Source organism: Eumetopias jubatus, unplaced genomic scaffold, assembly GCF_037043125.1.
Source record: "Eumetopias jubatus isolate StellerSeaLion01/CBP00866 unplaced genomic scaffold, mEumJub1_p1.0 scaffold_11, whole genome shotgun sequence".
NCBI classification, from domain to species: domain Eukaryota; kingdom Metazoa; phylum Chordata; class Mammalia; order Carnivora; family Otariidae; genus Eumetopias; species Eumetopias jubatus.
Genome location: NW_028274817.1, coordinates 18,828,942 through 18,856,609, shown reverse-complemented (window position 1 = coordinate 18,856,609; position 27,668 = coordinate 18,828,942). Strand labels below are relative to the sequence as shown.

The following is a 27,668-nucleotide window of genomic DNA, read 5'->3' as shown; positions in this document are numbered from 1 at the left end:
GGACTTTTCCTTCTTAATCCATAACCCCACTCTCCACAGAGTAAGGCACTGTTGGTTGCTGGTAGGATGACAATAAGACAAAGAGCAGGTACTTTGCGACAGGAGGAGGTTACTGGCTAGGTCATTCTCAAAGGCTACTGGTAAAAAAGGCTCAAGTCAGAAACTTTCACCTTGATGAAACCTCTGACTTAGGAGTTGGAGCTTTGAACCACAGGCCAAAAAAAGCCAGTCTAGTTGATTTAAGTCACTGAGATGCTCTGGTTCTCACCGGTGCTCAGAGACAGCCCCAATTTAAGAGTACGCTTGTCACTTTCTAGAGTTTCCTATTATCAAGTAAAAGTATGCAGAGGTTAAAAAAAGCCATGATTTAAAGAGGTACCCATGTAAAGTAGAAGAGGTCTTTTTTAGGTTTAGGAAATGCAATGCCAAAGGAAGGTCATGAGCTATGTTCCACTCTCAGTAGTTTTACTTATCAAGATTGAGGTATTCAAGGAAGCCCTTAATTTAGTCCAATCCAATAGGCAGGAAGCATTTTTCTGGGTTTCCACGAAGTCTACAAAATACATTATGAAACATGTAGCTCTTGGCAAGTCATGCTAGCCATGTCCTCTATCCTCATCACTCTGCCAAGGAAGCTCTGCTACAATATTAGGTGATAGGGTGGATAGCTCTCATTCTTTACAGGCCCAGAGAAATGTCCAGCTTACTGGCTATCTTTACTGAGAAGGTAATTAAACTCAAGTATGTACCCACCAGAGAGGTAGGCTTGATAGGACTATAGTTCTCTACAGAGGACCTTGATAAATAATATTCATGGAAATATTTTATTGCAAAGTCATTTATAGAAGGGTTGTGGTCTGGGCAAGTCAGTCCTCAAATCAGAGGCTCCCTTCCTCCTATGAAAAGACATTATTGTACGGGCAGGGCTTTCCGCAATGGGTGGGGCAGTTCAGACAGCTTCTTCCAACCCTGAGAATGGATACACGTGTATGTGTACTGAAGAGAAGTAGAGACTTAATACTGCTTTTCTACAATTATAAGACATATTGAGCATTTTTCCTCAACCTTTATTCTTCTGAACTGTTCAGACTAAAGAGTTTGGAGATTTTCAATTTAGGATATTAAACTCCACTCCCCACCCTTGATCACTTTCTTTACCTTTCTAGCTCCCTGAGGGCAAAGACCATCTTGTCCTGAATTGCCTGTCATGATGCCTGACACAGAGAATGTGCTTCAGTTAACGTTTGAATTGAAATGTTGAATTTTGTTTGTTGAGGCTCAACAAAGTCGGGTAGCCCTAGGAGTCTAAAATCATCTTGTGGGGCACTGGGTTGGCTCAGTTGGTTAAGCATCTGCCTTTGGCTCGGGTCATGATCCCAGGGTCCTGGGATTGAGCCCCATGTCAGGATCCCTGCTCGGTGGGGATCCTTCTTCTTCTTCTGCCTGCCGCTCCCCCTGCTTGTGCTCTCTCTGTGTCAAATAAATAAATAAAATCTCTAAAATCGTCTTGTGCTACTATATGACAACAGCTCCCTGTTTTGTTCCTAATTCTTTTTAAAAATAATTTAAAACATTACTAGCTTTGTATGATTCTACTTATCCATTGGGCTGATGTCTTCAGGGAGTTCTCCTCAGTGTCTCCCAGATCCCTTTGCTGAGCCAGAACTGATGAACACGGTTTGGCTTATTTTCCTCTAAATGCTCTTCACAGTTTTCAAATTGTTGCCACACAAACTATGTCATATGTTCTCATGAAGGACAGGAAGCATAGACTGCTATCTTCATTTTATAGGTTAGGAAATTGAGGTCCACAAAGATTAAATGACTCACTCAAGAGCACAAGGCAGTTTATACCAGCACTCTGAGAAGAATTTCTAGTCTTGAACTGATCACTTACTAGCTGTGTAATTTGTGTACATCCCTTGACATTTCTGTGTCTCAGTTTCTTCACATGTAAACCATGGCTATCCTACCTACTTTTTATCCCTTATGGAGTTATGAATGGTAAACTGAAATATTACTATTTGCCATTTATATAGCATTTACATTTTTCAAACTCTACACATCTCTTATCTCATTTAATCCCATAAGACTGGTTTCATTATTATCTCCAATTTAGAGGTGAAGAAGTAGAGACTGAGAATGACTCACTAACTTGGTCAAAGTTACAGAGCTGCAATCTAGATTCTCTGACTCCAGATCCAGTGCCCTTTCCACTATACCACATCTACTGGGAAGCTCACATAAGTGAGGCAACCGATGTGAAAGTGCTTTATAAAATGTAAATGCCTTACAAATGCTATATAAACGTTAAGGACTATGACAACCTGCTACCATACTAGCAAAGAGGACTCAGAAACAAAGTTGAAAAAGTTGCTGCATACACAGATCAAAAGTGTCAGGGGCTGGGTAAGGAAGCTGCCCATAGCACAGAAGAACTTGAAGTATAGGTATCACCATTCCAAAGGCAGATCCATGAAAATAAACCTCCCATCTTGGTTTTAAATCTTGGACTCAGGATAGCAACCTAATCACTTCAGACATATTCTATGCTAAAAGTCAACTGAGCACAAGCACAGAGCTGGGTGTCAACCTTAATCTGAAATCAGAGTCTTCTGTTACCTTTAAAGCTGCCACCTATAAAGATGGCTGAGTGGACTTGATCAAAGAGGCTCAGAAATTTCAATGCTCCAATGTAACACCAGCCTCGACTGTCAAGATGCTCTAAGACAGCCCTAATATTACTAACACTAGACACATGGGTCAGTAATTATCGTTGTACTCAAGACTAGCTAGCTTAGAGAAGTAAACTTCAAATTATCACAGCTATATTTTCACTACTCAGGTTTTCATCCAGCAGAACGCATTCAAGACAACATGTGCACATTTATTACCCTTTTGGCAGCACATGGTCTGGTCACAGTGACAGGCAATAGAACACATCTTAGTGTTTCATTAGAGACTTGTTGAGACCATGGGAGCTTGGCACTATTTAATTCTGACTAAACTCCAAATCAATAACTTGTTAAAGAAAGAAACTGTCACCCTGAGGGGCTACCAGAGTAAAAAGTTACCAACCTCAGCTTGTTTGCACCAAACGCTGATGTTTTTACGCTGGGCTTTTGTGAAATGGTCCCATGCCTTCTGTTTGGAGGCAGAATGGTACACAGCTACTATCTGCTCAACTGCAGCATCAGATCAGCAGTCAAATCAGGTCGGAGTATCATCCAGGGGTGGCAAAAGAGAGGAGAAAAGAAATAAGAGAAGCATCAGGCTTGTTGTATCTTCTCATATGACACCACTAGGCTATGGTTGTGCTCTGAAAAGGTTACATGTGTTGGGGTACTGTGATCTTAAAGAAGACTCAAAGGCAGAGATATCAGTATGGAGAATAAATAAATGGAACTCCAGAAGGTTTGGGGTGAAATGGTGACTAAAGTTTTAATACAGGCAGTCTGTATTCATCCAGGCAGGTGAGGCAAGAGCTGTGGTGAATGTGATAATGACCCAGTGAGCGGCAAACTTGTACCAGCTCCTTCTGACCACAGGCTTCTTTCATAAACTAGCCTTCCAAAATGAGCTTGCATACTTCACTTCAACAGAATCCATCCTTTTGTTATTCTGAGGTATATTTAACCAGAAGCATCAAATTGGAACCTAAGATGAATGGAATCTATTTTAAGTCTATGTAGATGGGCTCATTGACTGGACAAATAGAAGTTTTATGGAAGAATACTTGCAAGTGCAGTCCTAAAGCATATTTTCCAGAGTATCTTAAAAAATATCAAATGGAGAAATGTGTACAAATATTCTGGTGCTTTTACCTAACCAGTTCACGAGAAGAATAGAAGAGAGGGGGGAGGAATAGAAGGACAAAAGCCTCTTCCTGAGTGGGTATTCACAGTAAGAAAATCCAGAGGTGTTATTTTTTTTTTTCTTTACAGCTCTGATTGTACCCTGTCTATGAATGATTTAAGGATTTATAGTCCCATGATGCTTGCTGCTCTTTTTTCCTATTTGTTTTGAAGTCCTAAAAACATGTGTTTTCTCTGCCTGGATTCTATGCCCATATATATTTTCACAATAAAAATGGAAAATGAAAGAACTCTTCCTTAATCCTAATTATGTATGAGTCAAGTGTGGGAAGTCACATATGAGAAGAGTGGGCCTTAATTGTTTAAAAGCCAAATCATAAAACTATATCCTTATTCTTAAGGTGAATATAGTTCCTTACTAAAAAGATATGAGTGCATAATTGTATAATATGTTGAACTAAAAACATCACTTGAGAATTTTTCTGATCTCTCTCATTTAAGAGACCAAGGAAAGGTTTGGAGTAGTACTTCTTTTCCTTTTCTTTTTATTTTGGTGCAAAAAGGTGGTTTTATTAAAGCATGGGGACAGGACCTGTGGGCAGAAAGAACTACCAGGAGTAGTACTTCTTTTTGAAAATGGCCATTTTGGGGTGATGGGTATTAAGGAGGGCATGTGTTGTGATGTGCACTGGGTGTTATACATAACTAATGAATCATTGAACACTACATCAAAAACTAATGATGTACTATACAGTGGCTAACTGAACATAATAAAAAAAAAAGTAAAGAAAATGGCCATTTCGGCAGCTTCCCATCCCACCCAGTGTCTACAACATCCAGAAAAAAAATTGAAGTGAAGTGAAACAACAGGTAGAAGTAGCAAATTTGGCTTCTATTCAATCACCCTGGGAAACATAATTATACTTTCACTAAAATGTAGTACCTGAAAAAACATAATATGATGATGCAGATCTGAAGCAGAGAAGCTTATAAATGCTGATGCTGTATTCTAACTTTAGCAATGAAATACCAAACTTTCCACTGAGGTCTGAGGCTGCTTATAACTTACTTTGAAAACAAGCAAAAGTAAAAGCACAGGATGGTGGTCTAGCTGTTGGTGTTTCTAAGGAGCTGAAGGAGATATACCAGCAAAAATGAATATAGGAGGTGCCCACATGTATCCCATTAAATTGGAGCTCAGGCATTTGGCAATATAAAGAGAGCACAAGGCAGTGAAGAAGGGATCCTTGCCCCTCGACACAGGCTGGCTTTGTAGGCCTGGCTCCCTTGCAGAGAACGTGGTGCCAAAGTGAAGCACCCTCTCACCCTTCCACAGAACTCTGACTTCTACTCACATTGAATGAGAATTCCAGAAAGGGCCTGCTTGAATTTCTCCTTTGCTTCTTCCATGTCTTTCTCATGGGCAGCTTTCTCGTTCACGAGGCGGCGAACGTGGCTGTTGGCTGACTGGATCATAGAGTAGAAGTTGTTGGCGCTGCGACGGTTCACCTCTCCTCGTTCAATCCAGGTGAGCAAGGTCTGTACAGCTTCTGAGAATTTGGAATCATCTGAAAAAAAGAGGATTTTTCAAATCATCAAAAGTAACCATGTCTCTACCTACCCAACATGCTGGCAAGGAAACCCCACCATGGCTTGTTGGAAGTGGTTGTTAAATGAACTGCGGAGGACGAAGAGCCGTGCGTGCACACACAGGTGGCAGGCAGGCAGGCTGAAAGGACGAAAGACCCAAAATGTAGTCAGACTGGTTGTAGTCTATGAAGAATTTTCAGAAAGAGAATTGGCACGTATTGCATGGAGTACTGGATGTTATATGCAACAATGAATCATAGAACACGACATCAAAAACTAATGATGTACTGTATGGTGACTAACATAACATAAAATAAAATAAAACAAAACCAAAAAAAGAAATAATTGTTTCTTCTTTTTTAAAAAACATTTTCTTTACTGATACAGAGTTTATTAATTAGAGTAGAAGTTTACTGATTAGAGTTTTCACATATTGCGAATTTCTTAACCTCTCTGTATGTGTGTGCAGGTGTGTAATGTATGAATTAGCAGTGAGAGAACTTCAGAACCCTACAAACCTGTTTTTTTAATAAGGAAAAGTAAACCTAAGTCTTGAGTTTAACTTGAATTTGATAGTAACTTTATCCTGGATCCATGAAATTATAGTGTTGGAAGGAGCCTTAAGAAAGAGTTACACGGGTAGTTCTTTAGGCATCAACACTTATATTTTTGACCTCTTATAGCATCACTCCTGCATTCAGTCCACAGCCCTGGGCTTTTCACTCAGTTCCAGTCATAATCTATCTTGATGTAATTCATTCTATTTCTACATTTCTCCACATCCTGATTCTCTTGCCTGAGGAACCCTCCAAGTAGATTTCTGCAGCTCGTTAGGAGTTGTTCTCTGATGTTAAAATAGTAGTACAGCTTATCCAAAGCTTCTGGTTCAGCTTCCTGAGATAGGCACTTACGTATTCTGTTAGAGGCTCCTGAGAGAGAGAGATCCATTAGCACCCCACTGAAGGCCTGTTCTAGGGCTCCACATCCCTGTCTGGCCAGAAACCCTTATGTGCAGTGGAAATAGCTCTCACTGCGATTTGAACTTCTTGCCTCTTGCCATTTTCCAGTGCAGACATATCATGAGAGGTAATCCTCCCCTTTAGGACAGCTTTTTATTTCATTACTTGCATACAATCTTTATGTTTGCTGGTCATTTTTTGCATGAGGCCCACACACCAGCACGTTCATTCTTTAAAAAAAAAATCAAACTGATTTGTTTGGTGTCCTATAAACATGACATTTTATCAATGCTTTCAGCCATTCCAGCTTTTCAAAATGTACCACTGTTTCTGTGTCTCCACTCTTGTGTCTCTCTTCTCTTACAGGAAGACAGAATCAATCCAAATGAAGGATTTCTTAAATGTGTGAGTCCCTTAGGTTATATGTTGCAAACAAGTTTGGTGAATGAGACCTATTTGGAAAGTGGAATTAGCAGCATCGTGCTGAGTCTGGAGCACAAGAAGCACGGAAAATTCATACCATTAGAGCCGGGTTGGTATCATCAACAAGATCAATAGGACACCAGCATTCATCCAATAAAATCAACCATAATTGGAGAATGAAAAAGACTGGATTTGAACTACTAACACAGGAGACCAGGCAGGGCAATTAAAGTTAAATTAGAATAATGGCTCTGAGAGTCAAACACAGGGAACAGGAACAAAAACTAAAGGGAGAATGGTCTGATTTAGCAATGTTTTGAAGTCTCCATAGTCACCATATGAAATAAATTGGCCATTTGAAGTGATTAAAGAAGTCATCTTTTCGTTGGTGGTAGCTAAGTCTCTGAGCCATCTATGAATGGACACTGTGACCACTCTCTGGGCCCCCATTTTCTCATCTGTGGAAAGGGAATTTTTACCAGAGTTTTCCAGAGTGACATCAACTTCTATCATTCTGATTTAGAATTCAAAACTAACTTGTTATCCACAATGAAAGGGGATGCTGACAGGTCCCAAGTCATGAATCACAGCTAAAATTCTCTGATGTAGAAAAGTGGTGAAAATGCATCTCATCCTAGTCATCTTATGTATGGAGAGAAAAACACCATCCCCTGAGGCAGTGCAGGAGTAGAGACACAGGTGTGTGGACAAATCTTTCTGGTTCTTCAGTTACTAGGTACATCTCTCTATCTGCAAAACTCCAACACAAGAAATGCTTAGAATCCGTTAGTGGGAAATTCAAAGGATAACTGTCAACAATACAAATATATCTATTAAATTTCCCCAAAGAAAAGAGTTCTTTTAATCACAAAGCTCAAGTGCTTTCTGTACCTTTTAGTTTTTCAGCAACAATGCTGCATTCGTGATCTGAATAGTGGACCACTGGTGGTGGGGATGGTGGGCGCAATCTTTCTTCTTCCATCCTTCTGCGGTGGCGCTCCTCCCTTGCGAGCATACGCTGTTTGCATTCCCACTCATACAGGTCATCTCGAGCCTGTGCAAAATCAACATGGAGCCGGCCTGTGTCCTTCTTGTCAGTGCTAGAGCCCAGGCGAATGCGGTAACCTGAGTGCACAAGAGGGAGAGAGAGGAGTACAAGAGTAGCTCAGTGGGTGAACAACTGTTAAGTACTTTTCCAAGTTCAGTGCTTCCAATGTGGTTGTAGCAGTTTCAAGTGACCACATAATCTTAAATTCTCTCCTCACTACTAGCGAGGTGAACCATCAAAAAACTTGGACTATAGTTTCATTTCTGATCACAGTTTACTATTCTATGGGTTGGGTCAATCTTGTTCATAGTTCTATTCCTCCATCTGCCACCCTACCTCTGGCAGAGGGAGGCTCTAGGGATAATGGTATTAAGAATGAGCCTTATATGGCACCATGGGTTGGAATGAATGGGAAAGGTAGCCTCAAACTGTGGTGTCTTTGGATGACTTCAGAAGTATCAGTCATACCACTATATAGAATTTTAATAAAATTTAAATGGATCAGCTTGACATTTCAATTCCCCAAATTGTTTCCTAGATGTATTTGGCAACCCTGAACTTTTTTTCTTTCTGGAAAAAAAATGGATATGATAGGCAGTGGTATGTGAGCCACGTGATATATAATTTGAGATCCTTAAAAAAAAGAGGTAGTGTGCTTGTAATCTAGTGGTATAAGACCAGGATTCATAAAACCAGGATTGAAGTCCATACTTCCACTTTTTGTGCCAGCCGTACTACCCAAGTTAAATCTCTTAACAAAAACGTGAAAAACATTTATTAAGTTTTTATTAACTTTTTAAGTTTCAGAAGTGGAGCTAGCTGCTTCCACACACATTTATTTCACTTCATTCTCAGCATAAGCTTGCAGACCAACTCCTGCCTTAAATAACTAAAAATATGGAAAATGTATATGAAACAATGGTTTTTAAGACATTGGACATTGGGCAATGAAGACAGAGATCACTGAGAGACAAGAAGCAAATGAAGTGATCCCTGTGATTTCTCCAGTTTATTACATGGAGAGAGTTTCCAGGCCTCAGGACAGGGAGAGGAGGTCAGTCAAAGCATGGTGATCTCCCTGAGTTGAAGAGATTGAACTAGGAATCCAGCGAGACTATGACCGACAGAGTTTATATGGCAGAATACTGGAAAGAAGAAAGCTACACAGAGAAAGAACTTCAGAGATCTGCAGAGGGTCCTCCATTATTATTTAGCTGCACATTGATGTCTGTGTGTGTGTGTGTGTGTGTGTGTGTGTGTGTGTGTGTGTGTATGCAGAAACTACCTGTGCATTAGAGGCAAGAATCTCTGGAGCTCACATGGGGCTGGGAATAGTTCCTTTCCCCACAAGCCAGAGCAGGAAAAAAAGAGAATAATTCACAGAGTATAGAGTAGAGTAGTCAGAAGGGTTTTGCCTTAGTTAGTGGAGAAAAAAGAGCCCTAGACTAAATCCTGCTCTGGTTCTGTTGAACAAAGCTTAAAAAACAAGACCTAAAAGGATAAAAATTTTTCCAAGTTACTAAACTGCATCCCAGAACAAAGTTCAAGAATATTTACAGGAATGAAAAATATATGGTACCCAACATGGTAAAATTCACAATGTTTAGTATCCAATAAAAAAATTACCCAATATTCAAAGAAGCAGGAAAATCACAAGAAAGATTAAAAAATTAACCAATCAAAATGGACCCAGAAGTGATACAGATAATATAATTAATATACAAGGACATAAAAACAACTATTATAATTGGATTTCATATGCTTAAGAAATTAGAGAAAATGTAACCATATTAACTAGTAACACAAAAGACATAAAAAAGAATCAAAATCAAATTTCTAGAGATTTAAAGTACAATGTCTGAGTTGAAAAAAATTCACTGAAAAGGACCAATGGCAAATTAGACACTGCAGAAGAAAAGATTAATGAACTTGAAGACACAGCAATATAAGTCGTTCAAAATGAAAGATGGAGGAAAAGGACTGAAAGAAAATGAACAGAGTACCAATGAGATGTGGGACAACTTCAAGGGGCCTACTATAGCCTAACTGGGGTCCTGACTGAAGAGAGGGGAGGGAATAGAAAAAAATATTTGAAGAAATAAGGGCAGAAAAATGTCCAAATTTAATGAAAACTCAGAGATCTAAGAATTTCAATGAAACTCAAGCACAAGAAATATGAAGGACATTATACCAGGCATATAATAATCAAATTTCTCAACACCAGTAATAAAAAAGAGAATATCTTAAAAGCTTTCATGGACTTAAGACATGTGCAGAGAAACAAAAAGATAACATCATATTTCTTGTTGGAAAAAATACAAACAAGAAGATAATGAAGTAACATCTGAGAGAAAAAAAAAAAACACTGTCCACCCAGAATTCTACATCCAGAGAACATATCTTTCAAAAAAGAAAGGTGGAATAAGTTCTTTTTAATACATACAAATGCTGAAAGAATTAATCAGGAGCAGACTTGCACTATAAAAATTGTTAAAGGAAATTCAAGCACAGGGAAAATGATATGAAATGGAAATTTGAGTCTATACCAAGGAAGGAAGAGCATACATATGATTCCATTTATATGGAACTCTAGAAAATGCACACTAATCTGACAGACAGTGGAGCAGTGGTGGCCTGGGGAGAGAAGGGAGGGGTAGGAGGAAGGGATCACAAAAGGAGTATGAAGGAAGCTTTTGGGGGAGGTGGACATGTCCATTATTTTGACTGTAGCGATGGTTTCACAGCTGTATGTATGTATGTGCCAAACTGTAGTTTTGAAATATGTGAATTTCACTGTATGTCAATTATTATACTTCAACAAAGCTGTTATAAAGAATGCCCCTTAACACTAAAACCGCTACACATTCTTTTTAGAAAGAGGAAGAATACATTTCATAAGCACATTTTGCTAGGGCTCTTTACAGTTTACAATGCACTTTCACACTCAGTCATCTTATTTGATCATCTGAGCCATCAGAAAAAGGGCTATTAATGATTACCTTGCCTATTCTCCCAGTATCATGGAGAGGATCAAACAAGAGGATGATATGAAAGCTTGGTATAAACACACAACAGATACTGTGATGCTATGAGATTGGTACATCGTGCACAATGCCAGCTCCCTAAGATGCTCAAACTCCAATAGAAAGAAATGGTTATTTCTACATTCCCAGCCCCTTTTCTAAAGGATTTTTGTTTTAACCTTTTTTTTTTTTTTTTTTTTTTACAATGTGGGAGAACAGCCATCCAATTCAGGACATTTCTAGCACTTATGAGCTTTCGGGGAGCAGGTTCAAATTTAAAGGGCAAAATTTAGTTATTTTCACATCACTGATGATTGCAATCCCCTTTCTCCTGGCAGCCTTGAGAATGTTTCCAGGATGTAGTTGTTGCCAGAGAGCCGATTACAATGATGTTTAGATGGATACCTCCCGAGCAGCATGTCATCTTTTATGTACAACTGTTCAGAGTTTTTCAAGACCTTTAAGTTCTTATTAAAACAGTCTATTGTGGAATGCTCTATTATCATTCCTAAGTGCTGTCAAATCTTCTGTATATTTTACAGCACTTAGAAAATGTAATAACGTGGGGGGTGGGAGGGATGGGGTGTCTGGGTGATAGACATTGGGGAGGGTATGTGCTATGGTGAGCACTGTGAATTGTGTAAGACTGTTGAATCACAGACCTGTACCTCTGAAACAAATAATACATTATAAGTTAAAAAAAAGAAGAAGAAGATAGCAGGAAGGGAAGAATGAAGGGGGGAAAATCAGAGGGGGAGATGAACCATGAGAGACTATGGACTCTGAGAAACAAACTGAAGGTTCTAGAGGGGAGGGGGTGGGGGGATGGGTTAGCCTGGTGATGGGTATTAAAGAGGGCATGTACTGCATGGAGCACTGGGTGTTATATGCAAACAATGAATCATGGAACACTACATCAAAAACTAATGATGTAATGTATGGTGATTAACATAACATAATAAGAAAAAGAAAAAAAAATGTAATAAGACTATGCTACATCTCAATAGCCAAATTATGGAAGCAGCCCAAGTATCCATTGATAGATGAATGGATAAAGAAGAGGTAGTATATATATATATATACAATGGAATATTATTCAGCCATAAAAAGAATGAAATCCTGGGCGCCTGGGTGGCTCAGTTGGTTAAGCGACTGCCTTCGGCTCAGGTCATGATCCTGAAGTCCCGGGTTCGAGTCCCGCATCGGGCTCCCTGCTCAGCAGGGAGTCTGCTTCTCCCTCTGACCCTCTTCCCTCTCGTGCTCTCTATCATTCTCTCTCTCTCTCAAATAAATAAATAAAATCTTTAAAAACAAAACAAAACAAAACAAAAAGAATGAAATCCTGCCATTTGCAATGACATGGATGGAGTTAGAGAGTATTATGCTAAGTGAAATAAGTCAGAGAAAGACAAATACCATATATGATTTCACTCCTATGTGGAATTTAAGAAACAAATGAGCAAAAGGGAAAAAAGAGACAAACCAAGAAACAGACTTAACAAAAGAGAACAATCTGATGGTTATCAGAGGGGAGGTGGGTGGGGGGATGGAGGAAATAGGGGATGGGGATTAAGGAGTGCACTTGTTGGGATGAGCTCTGGGTGATGTATGAAAGTGATGAATCACTATATTGTACATATCTGAAACTAATATAATACTATGTTAACTAACAGACATTAAAATAAAAAAACTTTATTAAGTTTTTAACCCTCATTAGGTTTTCCCTGGCCTGTTGCAACAGGCATCTAACTGACCTCCCCTCTTCCTAGATACTGGGGATTCAAAGTTAAATAAGACACAGTCCCTTCATTTAAGGAGTTCATACTCTGGTCAGGGAGACAGATGTGGAAAGAGACAGTTCTAGCATGGTGCTATAGGTGTCATGCTAGGAGGAAACATTGGGTACTGTGGAAGTGCTAAGGAGGGGTTGCCCAGACCAGCCTGAGGCACAGTGGGGAGAGAAGTCAGAGAAAGCTTTCCAGAAGAGGTTATGCTTGAGCTAGAGCTTTGGGGTGTGAGGATGTATATATGGCAGGTGGGATGGAAAAGGTAATTATAGTCAGAGGAAAAAGCATAAAGCACCATGGCACATTCTGAGAACTAGAATTAGCTTCGTGTGGTTAGGACATCGTATGCGAGGGAAGAACTGGGAGATGGTGTTGTGAGGTAAGACAGATAATCAAGGCCCTTAGATGTGACAAGTAAGGAGCTGTGGACAACAGAGACAACTGAGAACTACCAAAGAACTTCAAGAAATTGGGTACAAACATTCATTTTCCATCTCTGAAGGCAAGAGGGGATAGCAAAAACTTTATCTGCCGCAGATGCAAATACACTGACCGGCAATCTCTGCACTGTGCCTGGTGGGCACACTGCTCATAACTAAGCACCTACCAGAAAGATAAAGGGCTTTGTCCACCATGTATTCCTCAGCAAAGCGAATGTGACAAAAGTTCTTTTTGCTCTTCCGAATAGCAATGATCTCTCCACACTGTTCGAACACTTCCACAATGATCTGCTCTGTCCCATTTTCAGGCAGGCCACCCACAAATACTGTTTTGCACCCTGGTGGTCGTTCTCGAGTTGCAGGAGGTGGAAGATCTGAGTGGAATTGCAAAAGCAATTAAATTAAATTAAATTAAAAATTAAATTAAAGAATTAAGATGTTTGCTTGGGACAGACCTCTTAGAAATCTAACATGACCCAGAGATAGCCCTTCGGTCCCCATCAGACTTTGGCCCGAGTGCCAAAAGCATGTGGCCTCTAAGGCACTCATCTCTGCTCCATAGCACATGGAAATCATTTTATTCAATGGTTTGGTGATCATGATGCCTAAATGATAAAGACTCAGACCCATCTGTCTGTCCCATCCAGAGTTCTTTAATTCTGTTCTTTACTTTTGCTGTGACAACTCAGCTATGCCCAATTTTCAGTCATTTTTGCTAATAAGACAGTTGGGGGGAAATCCCACTCACTTTAAATTCTTACTTTCTGGAATTCTCGGAACCAAGGTCCCTGAGAGAAGGGTTGTTTAATTCAGTTTATAGTTACTAAATTCTCTGTTCATGCTTACTGAAAGAACTGTTTCAGAATTAATTTGACAATGATGGGGTAAACATTTACAAAAATATTTACGGGTACCAGAATGATTTGGCTGACAAAGTCAGCCAGACTATAAACCATCCTTTCTAGGTTTTTTGTCTTTTGATACCAGTGAGTCCTTCTTCCAATTTCTGGCTGGAGAGGTGAGGTCCAGAGTCAATCCTGCAGCATTTAGAGGGAAGTATGAAAGACAGCAGAGAAAGTAAGCTTGTCTGGGAAATCATTAACTAAAGTGAGATAAATTTGGCTATAGAGAGTCATTAAAAACCTATTTAATGAGATGATTCTCCCTCTGCTAAAAAAATATGCTTTCTACTCGCTCATCTTATACATAAAGCCTGTTGTATCTGCCAGCTCCGTCTTGCTATTTATATGTATCCAAGCATTTTCCAAGCAAAATTCTACAGTTCACAGCCCAACAAAACAAAGCATGAAGGTCAAGGGTTTTTTTTTAGTGTTGGTTTTGTATCTGCAAGGATTTATTTTGTGTAATCCATTCTTTTCATTCAGCTCTTTACAATAATTCTCCCAGCTCAAGATTTAGAGAGCTCAACAACTAGTGATTACAGCTCCCATGCAAAAATAAGTGAGTCTCACTTGTAGATCAGGCCAAGGTCCCCACTTGACGCTTATCCAAGTTGGCAAGTGGATGATTTGGGAGCCTCCTTGGGTATGAGCATCTCTAGCTTCCTTACTTTGCTACCACTGTCTTATCACACGTGTGGCTCAGAATAATCAGGTTCTCATGATGCTCTCTTCCCCTCTATTTAGTCAATAAAAGGGGTAAAGGGATTCAGGGAACTTATAAAGTTTCTGTTAATTTTAAAAATTTCTGTCATTTCAAGAATTCACTGTATGGTCTTTGTTCTATAGGAAAAGTTTAAAAGGAAAAGGAAGATAACCTAGTGAGCAGGAATCTGAAATGTCTTAGTCATGCACACTGGAACACTTTGATTTTAGCCAAAAAGGGGAAAAATGAGGTCCAGAATCTCTTGAGACTTCTGCTTCTGAGTTTTTTAAGAAATAGAAGGATTCTAATATCACACACTTCCAGTGATTCTCAACTCTGACAGCACATTAGAATCAACTTGGGAGTCAAACAAAAAATCCTGGGCCCACTCCAATGAGTGATTTAATTAGTTTGGGTGCAGGCTGTGCATTATTTTTTTTAGAGCTCCTCAGGCAACTCTAATGAAAGCTAGGATTGAAAACCACTGACTTGGTCTAAACTTCTCATGTTACAGAGAAAACCTTAGCTGAGTCAGGTTGAGTGACTCATTCAAGGTCACCAAATTAGAAAGAGAAGGAACATGAACTTGGAGCAGGTAAACTTGGATTTAAACCTCAACTTAATAACTGTCTGTAGGACCTTGTGAAAATTACATAACCTCTGAGAACCTCATTCTTTCATCTGTAAAATGGGGATACTGTCTTCTACCTTACAAGGATTTTTGTAGGATAATCGATAATCTATGTCTATATTGCAAGTGGTACAATGCCTAGCACTTGATAGGTTCCCAATAAGTAGTAGGTATTGTAGTGTTATTATTATTTACTGTTATAGGACCTGGGTTTCCTGATTACCAATCTGAGACTTTCTAAAGCCCTACCACAAGTCTGGAGTGGAGTGGTAGCTTAAGACCTGGACTTCTAAATTCCTAGCTCCTTGCTTTATCCAGATCTTCAGATAAGGCTTGGTTTGGGAAGGAATCACTCTTCTAAATCGAGGAATCTACAGCTGTGAAGACACATATAGTTTTGACCATGGAACACAGAGCCATGTTTTCAAATCAAGGGCTTTAGCCAAAAATTCCATTTTAGAATCCTTCTGAAGTTTACTATTTAAGGAATTTGATGGTAAAGAAACTTTTTGTGGAGCAAATGATCACCTTTTTATATTATTCAAGTTTGCTTAGTTAGGTCTACCTTTTGGTCCACTGAGAGACTCTAAGGAATGTCTGGTTACTTTGCCACAGTTACATATAACACTGAAAATACAAAGGCTTTTTCCTTTAAAAACTCTGTGGGATTTAAAAATTCTGTGATGAAGTCATCACCCTATTCAGATGCTGTGATTATTTTGTGGTAACTGCTAAGTAAGAAAGCATAAAAGCCACTAAGAGTGGGGTCAAGAATGCTGGGGTTTATTTATTTTCCTTGGGTAAATGTAGAAAGCCTCTCCGATAGCATTTGCTAAGATTTAGGTGTATGCCACTCAACAAGGCAACGGGCTGTACTATCTTCCTTAATGGATAGTACTTGTACTTTAATTAGCAGCTCAAAGCACTTTGCTGTCTGGGCCTGATTTTCTAATCCCACTGAAATATAGTGATCTGGGCACAGCAATGATAACTCCATAGGAAAGCAAATTCAAAGTTCACCTATTAATCAGGTAATGTGCTAAACTCTCTTAACACCCCAACCACTACTCTGGATAGAGAAGAAAACTTCATGTAAAATGATTCAAGATAACTGAGAGTATAAAGAACTTTAATCTCTGGTAATGGAAAAGGAGGAGCTTCTAGCAACTCTAATTACAACTAAGCACCTACTCTGGGGAGCTCTTTTGGGGCAATCAGCATTAAGATCAGAGTCACTGCTGATCTTTGAGAAGTGAGGTAGGGGGCAGCAAGTGGCATAAACCACTTGCTTGTATCTTGCTTTTCAAAGGAGCGTCAGATATCACTCCACTGGTTTGCCAGAATTTATGTACTGCAAAGTCTTTGAGTTGATTTCATTAGACAGCCCAAGTCTGAAGGCCTCCTAGACAATCAGCAGGGGCCAGATATATTTTAATGTAATTCCAACTGATTGGTAATAATCAGAAGACTGGTGAATCTTTATTCTCAATTTACCCACTTTCTCTAATTTTCTTTATAGAACCCAGCCCTAGGAGCCAAAATGAGGTTGGCCTGTTCTGAAATAGTAAAATGAAAAAAATTGCTTTTTTTCTTCTGGCTCCTGGGTGTTTTCCCACATCCCCGTATATAGCAGGTGATATTCCACCATTTATTCCAAGTTTCCTGTTAACTGGACAGTAGACTCAAAATGCAACCTCTCCATGCAGAAGGTCTATCAGCTGAAGTGGGAGGAAAACCGATAGTGTCGTATCCTGAAAGCCAAGTAAAAAAGTATACTAATGAGTAAGCAGAAACCAACTCTGTCATATATGGCTATTAGGTCATTTAGGAAGAGAACTGAGAATTGACTACTGGATTTAGTATTATAAAGTCACTAGAGTTCTTAAACAAGGGGCATTTTGAAAGGGGGGCGGGGCAAAAGCATAAATGAAGAAGATTTAAGAGAAATTGAAAAAAACTGGAAACAGCTAGTAAAGAGGGCTTTTGTACAGAAATGCAAACTCCTCTTTTAAATTTTAAAATGTTGGAATTCCTCAGGGCACTCTGGTTGTCATCCTTTCTTGAGCTATATAATCTTTCTAGTGGTCTTGGTCATTCTTACACTTTCAAATGACGTATTGTTTCAAGAAGGATGAAGGGGTCACTAGAACTAAAAATAGGAGAGAAATAAAGTAATTTAAGGGGTAAAAATTATTCACTGGACCTAGCACCCAATATTTAAGTGAAAATGCACTAGAGCGATGAATGATTAACTATTGTTTTAATTTCAGTATCTTCCACATGGAAATGTTCCAGGAGAAGATAGGCTTGCAGTTGGGCTGGAGAGAAATGGAATACTGGGAAGCAGTTGAACTTGACTAAGGGGTGGGTAAGTGGCAAGTAGAAATGATGGATCCAAGACAGTCACATGAAGCATACCAGTGAAAGGTTTTTGAAGTCAGGAGTTGGACTTGGCATTTGTGGGCAATGGGAGCCCCAGGACTTTTGGGTTCTGTATATGTAACAAGAACCTGGATGAAGTGTCAGGTGGGATGGGGGTAAGGAATTGATGGTAAAGATGCTTTCTAATGAAGCGAGACAGAAGCAGATTCGATGGCTGCATAAAGAGACTGTGAGATCACAGGACCTTATTGCTTGAGAGGCCACTGAGTGCAAGAGAATATATCAGAGACAGAGGCAGAATATAGCAGAGGCAGGCTAAGTGCTGGGGTTTATAATCAAGGCCTTAGCAGACAAGGTTGGTAGGCTTTGGAGAAGATAAGGGATTCAGGCATACCAAATCCCTCTTCCCATCACACCTTCATAGTCTGGGGTGTTAACAAAAAATCATACTTGCCATGCTTTCAGCACAGAACTAAGGGAGTCTTCTCCATTAGCGTTTTCCCCCAGACAATTAACCTGAGCCCCCTTGTAACAAAATCCAAGTTCTAAACAGGAAATAGAATACCAGTTTACTTTAAGCTGTGTCAGGAGGGTCCATTTTTAATTCAATCCAAAGCCAAGTTCCTTCCCAGAAGCCACCACTTTACTGGCACTAATTGCTCTGTCTGTATTCTTAACACAGAGATGAAGAACTAAAGGATTGAGCTATGAAGGTAAAATGTTCCCTTTTACTCTATGGCCCTTCCAGCTCAGAACTGCGAAGGCATGGTGTAGGTGGGGAAAGATAAATGTATTTGAGAGATGTCTGTCTCTTTCTTTTCCTAGAGACTATCAAAAAGTTAGAGCCTCATAAAAAAATTTTAGAGCCTCTTTAAGCTGTGTATGTCTATTCTTTTAAAGTCTGCTCAGCAATATGGTCTATGTGTTATACACAAGGTATCTGTTATTCTTTGGAAATTCAGCAACTGAATAGCCTATAAAGTTGTCACTTCTACACAGCCAAGATATTACAGGTTATGAGCCATCTTGTTACAGTGGACTTGATTGAGACAATGAAAGCCTAGTGCAGGCTGATTATGTAATAAATGGATGATTAAACCAGCAGGATTCTACCTTTACATACGTAGGAGGTTTTAACACTGGAAATGCCTAAATTCATGGCTTTTGAAGTGAAGAAAGGTAGTATCAGTGATGCACAGCTTTCTCTAATCCAAAAGCAACACACAGGAAGACAGGGAAAAAAGTCCACTGCCCATTTGTAAGGACAGTGGCAGTAAGAGTAAGACAAGGGTACAACAGTGCCATTCATTCACCTAGGCACTAAACACAAATCCAGGAATGGCCACTTGAGCTGGCAGGTAAGGCCTACTAGGCCATCTTATTCTCCATTCCCTAATTCTCCTGTGACATACTAGCTCTTCTCCCAATTCAGTCCTCTGAGATGCTAGCCTCCGAGATTTCTTATTGGCCTGGAAGGAAGTACCTTGCTGACGATCAAGTTCAAAGACCTGAAGAAGGGATTAAGAACATTTTTCACTAGCAAAAGGGACCAAGGTGATTTGTCTAACCAACCCTGACTGATTCTAAAATTCTCTCAGTTGTGAGCAGACTATCCTAAGTAGAATCTGGGTCCCTGCCAGGGCGTGATTCCATGATTAACTGATTCCTGTTAAGGAATCCTACCTGTAAGATAGGAGATGAAATAGTTGTCTGAAGTCACATGTCAAAAGTTATGTTTTTTGTGATAAGGCCAGTTCATTTGGTCTATGGCCTGAACCCTTGAATGTGTCCCTTAACAGCTTTAATCTCAGCACTGTGGTGGCAGCTCCCTTAAGTAGGCCATCCAGCACCACCACTAGAATCATGGAAAAAGCTTTAATGAGGCTTGAGTCATGGGCAGAAATAACTTCTGATCGCTTAAAGTAAATAAAACCCCAAATATATCCAGAAAAAAAAGTTTGAGTCAATTATTGCTGCTATATTTTAAGTGAAATATGTCCACCATATCTTTGCAGATGTTTTTAAGAGTCTAAGGAGAAACCTGTTCATTACTGACAAGATAGATCCCTAGACCATTTCCACATGAATTTCATTGATTGGATGGATGCCAAGTAGTTTGACTTGGTCTCAGTATTCCTCTTTGCCCTCATTGCAAGTTAAACCTCACCCCACTGTCTGTTGCAGCCCATCAGTTGAATAGCAGTAGTTGGAGTGATGTGTGAATAGCTGGTGGCAGTGGAGGATTCTTAGCACCAAATGTATATTCTCATGTGCCTCAGGTAGGCTCAGACATACTCTATTACTGCCATCATCAGCATGTAGGCCAGTTATGAAAAAGAAAGTCTGTAAATGACAGTGTTGAACAATTTGTGTCAGGTGTCTCTTTCTGTACAAACACACTTGAATGCCTTACCAGATGGCATTAGAAACACGTTTTATCATTTGTACTGCAACCAGCACAGAGAAATCTACTGTTCTGTGCATAAAATTCAGCCATGCCTAGTAAGAGAAAATTTTCCTGTCTTCTGTTTTCTAGGTGAAGCTTCTATACATACGTCTATGAAGCCCTTGGGTATTCTTTTGAAAAAGAAGAGTGTTCCCAGACACCAAAACATTGTGACTTGTGTGGAGAAAAAGCAGAATATTACTTGGATTTGGAGGGAAAAGCGTGCAGCTTTTACAGTGTATGATCTCTTTTACTACTGGCATATCTGGTGGAATTGGAGGAGGTACTATTCCTAAGCCAGGCATCATTGGAGTTATTGGTGGAATTCCAGTCATCATTCCAAGAGCAGGATCAAAATCTAAAAAAGGAGAGAAAAGACAGAACAGTAAGTGACACCAGGCAAGGTCAAGTGGAGGCAGAATATTACCTTATAAATTTCAAACCAAGGATCTTTCTAAGACAGAAGCAAAATATTTAAGAAAACATGGTATTAGCATTACCAGGTCTTAAATATTATATTCTACTTGTGCCTTTTCCTTTTGGGATAGGGCTGTTTGTTTTTGCTTGACCAGTCTGTTTATCTCTATATCTCATTTTGATATCCAAGGCCTTTCATACTATGACTGTGCCTTGTCTGTTGATCTTGCCTTCCACTAGTTCCCAATGCACACCCTCCACTCCATTCAGACAAGGCTTCTTGCTCTCCCTTGTAACACTTCTTGTCTTTTTGCAGTATAGCGTGGTATTAAGAGCATACAATTTTGGGCATCAGGCAGACCTGGGTCCTACTTCTATTATTTGCTTAGCAGGATGAATCTTTTGAACCTCCATTTCCTCATTTGCAAACCCTTACCTTATAGGGAGCTATGACAAATAAACAAAATGATGAATGTAATGTGCTTAGCATAATATATAGCACAAAAATACTCAATAAATATTCTCTGTGCTTTTGTTCATATTGTTCTCCCTGCCTGGAATCATTTGAGCCTCCCCAAATTCTCCCCATACTTCAAGGCCTGCCTTAAATAACTCTCCAAGGCCACTCTCCCTGAAGAACTTTTTCCATATAATTCTGGTTCATTCTCAACTCTGTGCTGAAAAACTGTTCTATATCTGTTGCCACTGAATTTTATTTTATTTTGCATCACCTTTTCATTGAGGGATGCTTCTAGGATGTGTAGGGGCCCTCACAAATGTTTTTCTGTGGGGTTCATCTATATACACAGTTCAATTCACCCCAACTCAGCATCAACACTATTCAGTGGCATAATCTCATGAGATACCATGGGAGAAATGCCACACCAGGCAGCTAGAATGATTTACTTACCAGTCTACCTTCCTGGAAACAAGACTCTGGGAGGACTCCACAGGCAGGAGTTTTGAAGCTTCTTGGAGAATCTGGTTGACTCCACATGTGGGGTAGAGGATTGGAGAGTGACCCAAAGAGGAGAAAGGAGGACTGGGGTCCACATAAGTTCAGTATGAGAGCGGGACTCCTTGCTCAGATAACAGTGCAAGTCCTGGTCAATTCCAGGCAATGAAGAGGAACTTTAAAAATTTCGAGAAATGTGCTTCTTAAGATTAGAACCTATATAGGACCTGTTCTGGACTCAGGGCACCTACCCTGATCATACTACCTACCTGGCTGGTCCTTAGCACCGGATGGGGACTTAGAAAATATCAGGGCAGGCATTTCAAAGCATGAGGTCCCCTGAGATGAGGGCCTGGGGCAAAGGTCCCACTTGCCTGGGTGTAAGGGTGGTACTGATTTCACTTAAATTTTGTCTCTATATCAAAATGCAAGTTCTTTGAGAGAAGGGAATGCATTCTACTTATTTCCCCACCTCTCACTGTTGTCCTCTGCTACAGAATGCACAATGGACTGCAAACAAAGTATTGCATAAGGAGTTCTGATAACGTAGGGGGCAGTTGAAGTAGCACTAGCAGGTTCGACTCCCAAAAACCTTACTCTGCTCACCACAAACACTTGAGGGGCAACGCCTATAAGCATGTCCTTAGGCTGGCTCTGAATCCCCTGGGTGGCTTTCTAAGATATTAAAGGGGGTAGATCTAAACAGGGGGAAGAATCTGTGGTCCCTAGAGAAGCAGAACTTCAGGTACGATAGGATCAGTAAGGGTGAGTCTTATGACCAGGCAGATAGGCAGGCAGGTAGCACGTGTGCATCCTCCATTGCAAAGTCACCCCATAAGAGCTAGGGCATTCCCTATCTTCCCACATGCTTGTCATGCTGAAATATCAAGACCCCAGATATGTTTGGGAAGAAAAAAAAAGGTCTTCCAAGAAATTAGAAGAAATTTTATTTTTCTGAAAACAAATTTACTTTTAGCTCTCATATGTCAGCTCACCCAATATGCACTTGTACACATGCATGTGAGCGTGTGTGCGTAAACACACACACACACACACACACACACACACACACACACACACACGCACCCTTCCTTCCTCCCTGTGGCTCTCATATCTCTAGTTTCCTCCACATACTAGTTACATGACCTTAGGGAAGGTTTCTTAATATCTGGTAACATAGCACTATTTCTTTTCTGATAAAAGTGGGGATAAATGATGACATTTAGCTCAAAGGATGAAAGGACAGAACAGATACGAAAACACCTGGCATGACAGACGGTAGTCCTGATAGGTAAATTTCTGTCCTTCCATTCAATAAGTTCACTTATTCAGGCATTCATTCCCACATTCCACAAGCATTTGTGATAGCTTTTAATATGTCAGGCTCTATCAGGTGGGGGCAGGGGGTCCAGGTCTTCCTTTCCATCTTGGAGGACTTAGGCCCCTGATACCCTGTGTTTCTATGCTGTATAATAACAGCACTGTGGTTAAAAATGCCATTTGTGTCTTTGGAAAATTTGATTCCTTGTGTATATGATTTTGGGAAAATTGTTAACATTATCTCACCCATTTACAAACTGTTAATTTTCAATAGGAAAAGATCAGATTAGATTGTGTGCCAACTAAACAATTTCATCTATTTTTCCCCTCCAACTGAAATGTTTGTCTTCCTTTTATTGTTCTGCCTGCCTCCTCATTGTTATTCATATAGCTCTGTCACTCACAACTCTACCTTACCACAGATTACAGAAACATCAGTTCATTAAACAAGTTCTGCCACTTCGGCTGAGAAAGAAATGCCTGTCTCCATGTACTGTCTACTAATAAATGGAGACAAACAAAAAACAAATACACAGGATAAATATAACTCCTGACTGATGTACTCACCACTCTGTTTGGTATGATTACATTAATATTTTATGAAATTCATTTAAAAGCAAATGTATTCATGACATATGGCTTTCTTCCTTGTGTTCAATAGGCCAAGAGTTCCATAGGCTACACTGCCTAGCAGGGCTTGCTAGAGGGCAGGTTGCACATGACATTTCAAAGACTCCTAACACATTGATTATTTCGTTTGTTTATCTTCAACCATTAAGCACCAAAGTCGATGTGAATTTCCAATGCCAACCAAGAAAATAACCATTTGAAATCATCGGACTTAAACAAGTATTGCAGAATCTGAAAAACCAAAGTCCAACAATTGAAAATACATTGGGAATAGAACACCAGAGAAATTATCTCCCTCTTCAAGGCCCCCAGCCTGGCTTCACAAGTACACTAACAAGTGCGTAGTATTAACATTTATGTTAGGAATTCAAACTTTTATTTATTTATTTATTTATTTATAAATTTTATGTTATTGTGTTATGTTAGTCACCATACATCATTAGTTTTTTTCTTTTTCCTATTTTTTTAATTTAATTTCATTATGTTATATTAATCACCATACATTACATCATTAGTTTTTGATGTAGTGTTCCAGGATTCATTGTTTGCATATAACACCCAGTGCTCCAAGCAATACAGGAATTCAAACTTTTGAAGGAGATTTGAAATCGTTTTATAAGGATTATGGAAAAGGCCAAGGTATTCCTCCAAAGTCCTTCCCACAATAAATACCCTGTTCTGTTTTGCTTTTATATCTCTTCTTCTAGCACCTTTTCCCTATAGCCTTCTGACTCTTGGTATTGCCATGCCTGGAAGTGTCATAAGACGTTGGTTTGTATTCCCCCTTCTGATTCATGAACTTCCCCAAATCCCAGCTTACTAGAGATGCTACAGATGCTTTGTTACTTGGGCCAGCTTGCTCCTCTGAGTTGTGGCTCTACTACATGATTTCAAGTAATATTTCAGTGTACCCTTAAACATTCCTGCTCCTTAGCAACTTGGGCTCATTCAACCTAGAGTAGTTACCTGGAAGTAAAATCATCCTCTGTTCTCTATGCATTTGAGCCAGGGAGTTACACTGGAGGCACATACCATTTCTGTGCTGCCATCCAGTCATTCATATGTCCATCCAGTTAATAGTTTGATGCCAGGCCCTGTGCCAGGTGTTGGGATTGAGGGAATGAGTAAGGCAAAATCCTCGGCCTCATAGTCTAGTTTAGAAACATCCATGCAGTTACAATGCTGTATCACCAATTATCAACACCCAAATTGTTGGGTGCTTACAATGTGCTAGACACTGTGCTAAGCATTTTATATAATCACATTTCAGTAAGCCTATGAACTAGCTACTGTTATTATCCTTCATTTTATACAGAAATTGGGGCTCAGAGTATTTAGTTACTTGACCAAGATTACAAGCCAGTAAGAAGCAGAACTAGGATTCAAATCTAGGCTGGTCTAACTATAATGCTCCTAACCACTACACTGTCTCAGTGTAGTATGACAATTGTTTTAATGAATTAACTTCATTATAGGTGTAAAGTGAACCAGGTATAACTAAAAACATGGCAGATGAGCAACAAAGTGCTTCCATACAATTATTTTTTTCCCAGTGGGACAGATTAAAGGTGGATACAAATTCTTTGAGACTCTTCTCATCAAGAGATGAGGTCTATGCCCCCCACCCCATTTGAATCTGGATGGGCTACAGACTACTTTGACACAAGAAGTGTTCTGTTTTCAGGCTCAGGCCTTAAGAGAGATACCATTCCCACTTCTTGTTTCTGGGAACACATGCTACTGGAGCTTCAAGATACCGTGTAACATGTTGGAGTATCATGGTAGAGAGACATGTGGAGAAGGCCTTAGAGTAAATGAAAAGAGAGGGATCCAGCTGAGCTCAGTGTTTTTATCTGTCCTTGCCAAGGTGCCATGCATACGAATAAAGTTGTCTTGGAACCTCCAGACTAGCCTACCATTGCTGAGACATCCCAGTTGATACCATATGGCACAAAAGAATTGCCCATATGAGTCCTGCTCAAATTCTTCACCCAGAAACTCTTAAAATAGAATAAAATGATTGTTTTTTAAGCTGCTAAGTTATAAAATAGTTTGTCATACAGCAATAGAGATGCAGAATATGCAGCATGCCTAGGGAATAGGGTGTGATTAATTAACAGAGTTGGCTATTTTCAATGAATGGAAATAGAAAGTACACCAAACACCCAAACTAGACTGACCATGATTTTTCTCAGATTATTGAAGAGGTGCTTTGGGACCCTGCAAGGCCCCAGAGCCACTGTCTCAAGAAATTTTCACTGTACTGTTGCTGTGTGGAAGAGCCAGTTGAAACAATGCCAGGTGACCGACACTCTACTATGTGGACTAAGACTACAGATGTCTACAAAACACTAGAAACCTTAGAGGTTGCCCATTTTTGATGCCTGACAAAGACACCACATATGCCAATTTTATGGTTCAGTCCTTGATATTTTCTGGCAGGATGGTTCACACTGGTGTTCCTTCTGTAAAATGCAAACTCCATTTTTGTGGCAGGGGAAGAGGGATGGTGTCCATAATACTACTACCCATTAATTCAGTGTACATGAATTTCTAGGTTATGATTTTATTTTATACATATCATCTCATTTAATCTTAACAATCCTAAGGAATAGGTAATATATTACTCTCTATTTTACAGATGAGGAAATTGAGGCTCACAGAGTTAACACTGTAAGGCCATACAGTAGGTGGCTTTTACTAACCATACTCTCAACCATTAGTCTATATTCCTTCCCACCAAGTCCATGGATCCACAGGAAAAAAAGATACTCCTTGTCAGATTAAGCTCTGTTTCTTTCTTTTTTTTTTTTAAGATTTTATTTATTTATTTATTTATTTATTTATTTATTTATTTATTTATTTGACAGAGAGAGAGAGAGAGATAGTGAGAGCAGGAACACAAGCAGGGGGAGTGGAAGAGGGAGAAGCAGGCTTCCCACCAAGCAGGGAGCCCAATGTGGGGCTCGATCCCAGGACCCTGGGATCATGACCTGAGCTGAAGGCAGATGCTCAACGACTGAGCCACCCAGGCGCCCCAAGCTCTGTTTCTAACTACTCAACTTGTAGCAGGCCTTCAAATATTTATGTCCCAAAGGCTACCATCCAGTTGCTTATCTCTATACCTAGAACTTCCTGTTGAGATGTCTGATATATGTATTGCCACACTATTAGGTAATTTAGAGGCTTCTGTTTTAAATCCATTGTCTCAACTTTGACCCACAGAAGTTGAAATTATGGCAGTGTATGAACTGGAGGTGGGCAAAGGTAGGAGATAACACATTTACTGTTGGTCTTGCCTTTTTAGAACCAGACCTGGTTCTGGCTGGCTGGAAGCCCCTTCACACCCTTAGAAAGGCTCTTCCTAAACTTAGTGACTTCTCCCCATCCAAGTGCCCCCCTGACCATAAAGGCATTTCTATTCTGTTAGGTGTTCCAGAGACTCTTTGAGCACCAGGAGGTAGTTTGCACTCACAATAAAACCACTGTAATGCAATCATAGATTAGTCTAAAATAAGCACACCAAATGGGATCTAAATATAATTAAGGTATTTCACAGAGAATTATGATTCCAATTCCGGTATACATTTCTGGGACATTACTGCTTTTTCTTTAGAGGTCCCACAAAATTCACTGGAAAATTAAGAATTACGCCTGGGTATTGAGAAATTTTAACCCACTACAGTCTTGACTGCCTCCTCTTCATGCAAATCCTCAAAAGACTGAAACAGTCAACCTGAAGAGAGAATACATATTTCTAAGGACAGCCAGGCTGCACTGTGAGATGATCCTGAAGTTATCACTAGCCCTCTTGGAAAGAGAGCACAAGTTTCCAAATTTTTACAAAATGACTCTCAAATTCTACCAACATCTGCCTGTTTCTCCAGAAGATCATCTAAACCCTTGCTTCAGGCCAGCTGGAAAATTAAAGCAGGGCCTGGTTCACGAACAATTGCAAATAAGGTAGCAAACTAGGCTTGGGTGGGTTATATGGCACAGTTTTAGTTAACAAAGACTCACCCCAGTAAATCTCAACTTTGATTTCAAATTTCTACTAATGAAGCTTTTTTATTTAGTATAAATTTTTGCAAATATCTACCTTTCTAGCCCATCTTCCACCTATTCCTTCCTATTTATTTATATTGTGTTCTTGCCTTATTAGAACATTTGACAGATTCAGGATCATGACCTTGACTC

At 39.7% G+C, this 27,668-nt stretch overlaps 1 protein-coding gene across 8 annotated transcripts in view; it reads right to left on the bottom strand.

Annotated features, from left to right (window-relative positions):
• ENOX2 (ecto-NOX disulfide-thiol exchanger 2) overlaps nt 1–27,668 on the bottom strand; it is a 282,023-nt gene that overhangs the window by 29,338 nt on the left and 225,017 nt on the right. For 7 of the 8 annotated variants that reach the window (XM_088028643.1, XM_028122755.2, XM_088028644.1 and 4 more), the window contains 5 exons: nt 20,352–20,507; nt 13,253–13,459; nt 7,679–7,912; nt 5,171–5,383; nt 3,079–3,185 (listed from right to left, as the gene is read on the bottom strand). In XM_088028643.1, the coding sequence (XP_087884769.1) occupies nt 3,079–3,185; nt 5,171–5,383; nt 7,679–7,912; nt 13,253–13,459; nt 20,352–20,507 (917 nt within the window). The remainder of the gene's footprint in view (nt 1–3,078; nt 3,186–5,170; nt 5,384–7,678; nt 7,913–13,252; nt 13,460–20,351; nt 20,508–27,668) is intronic. The other variant, XM_028122756.1, reaches the window with a different exon arrangement.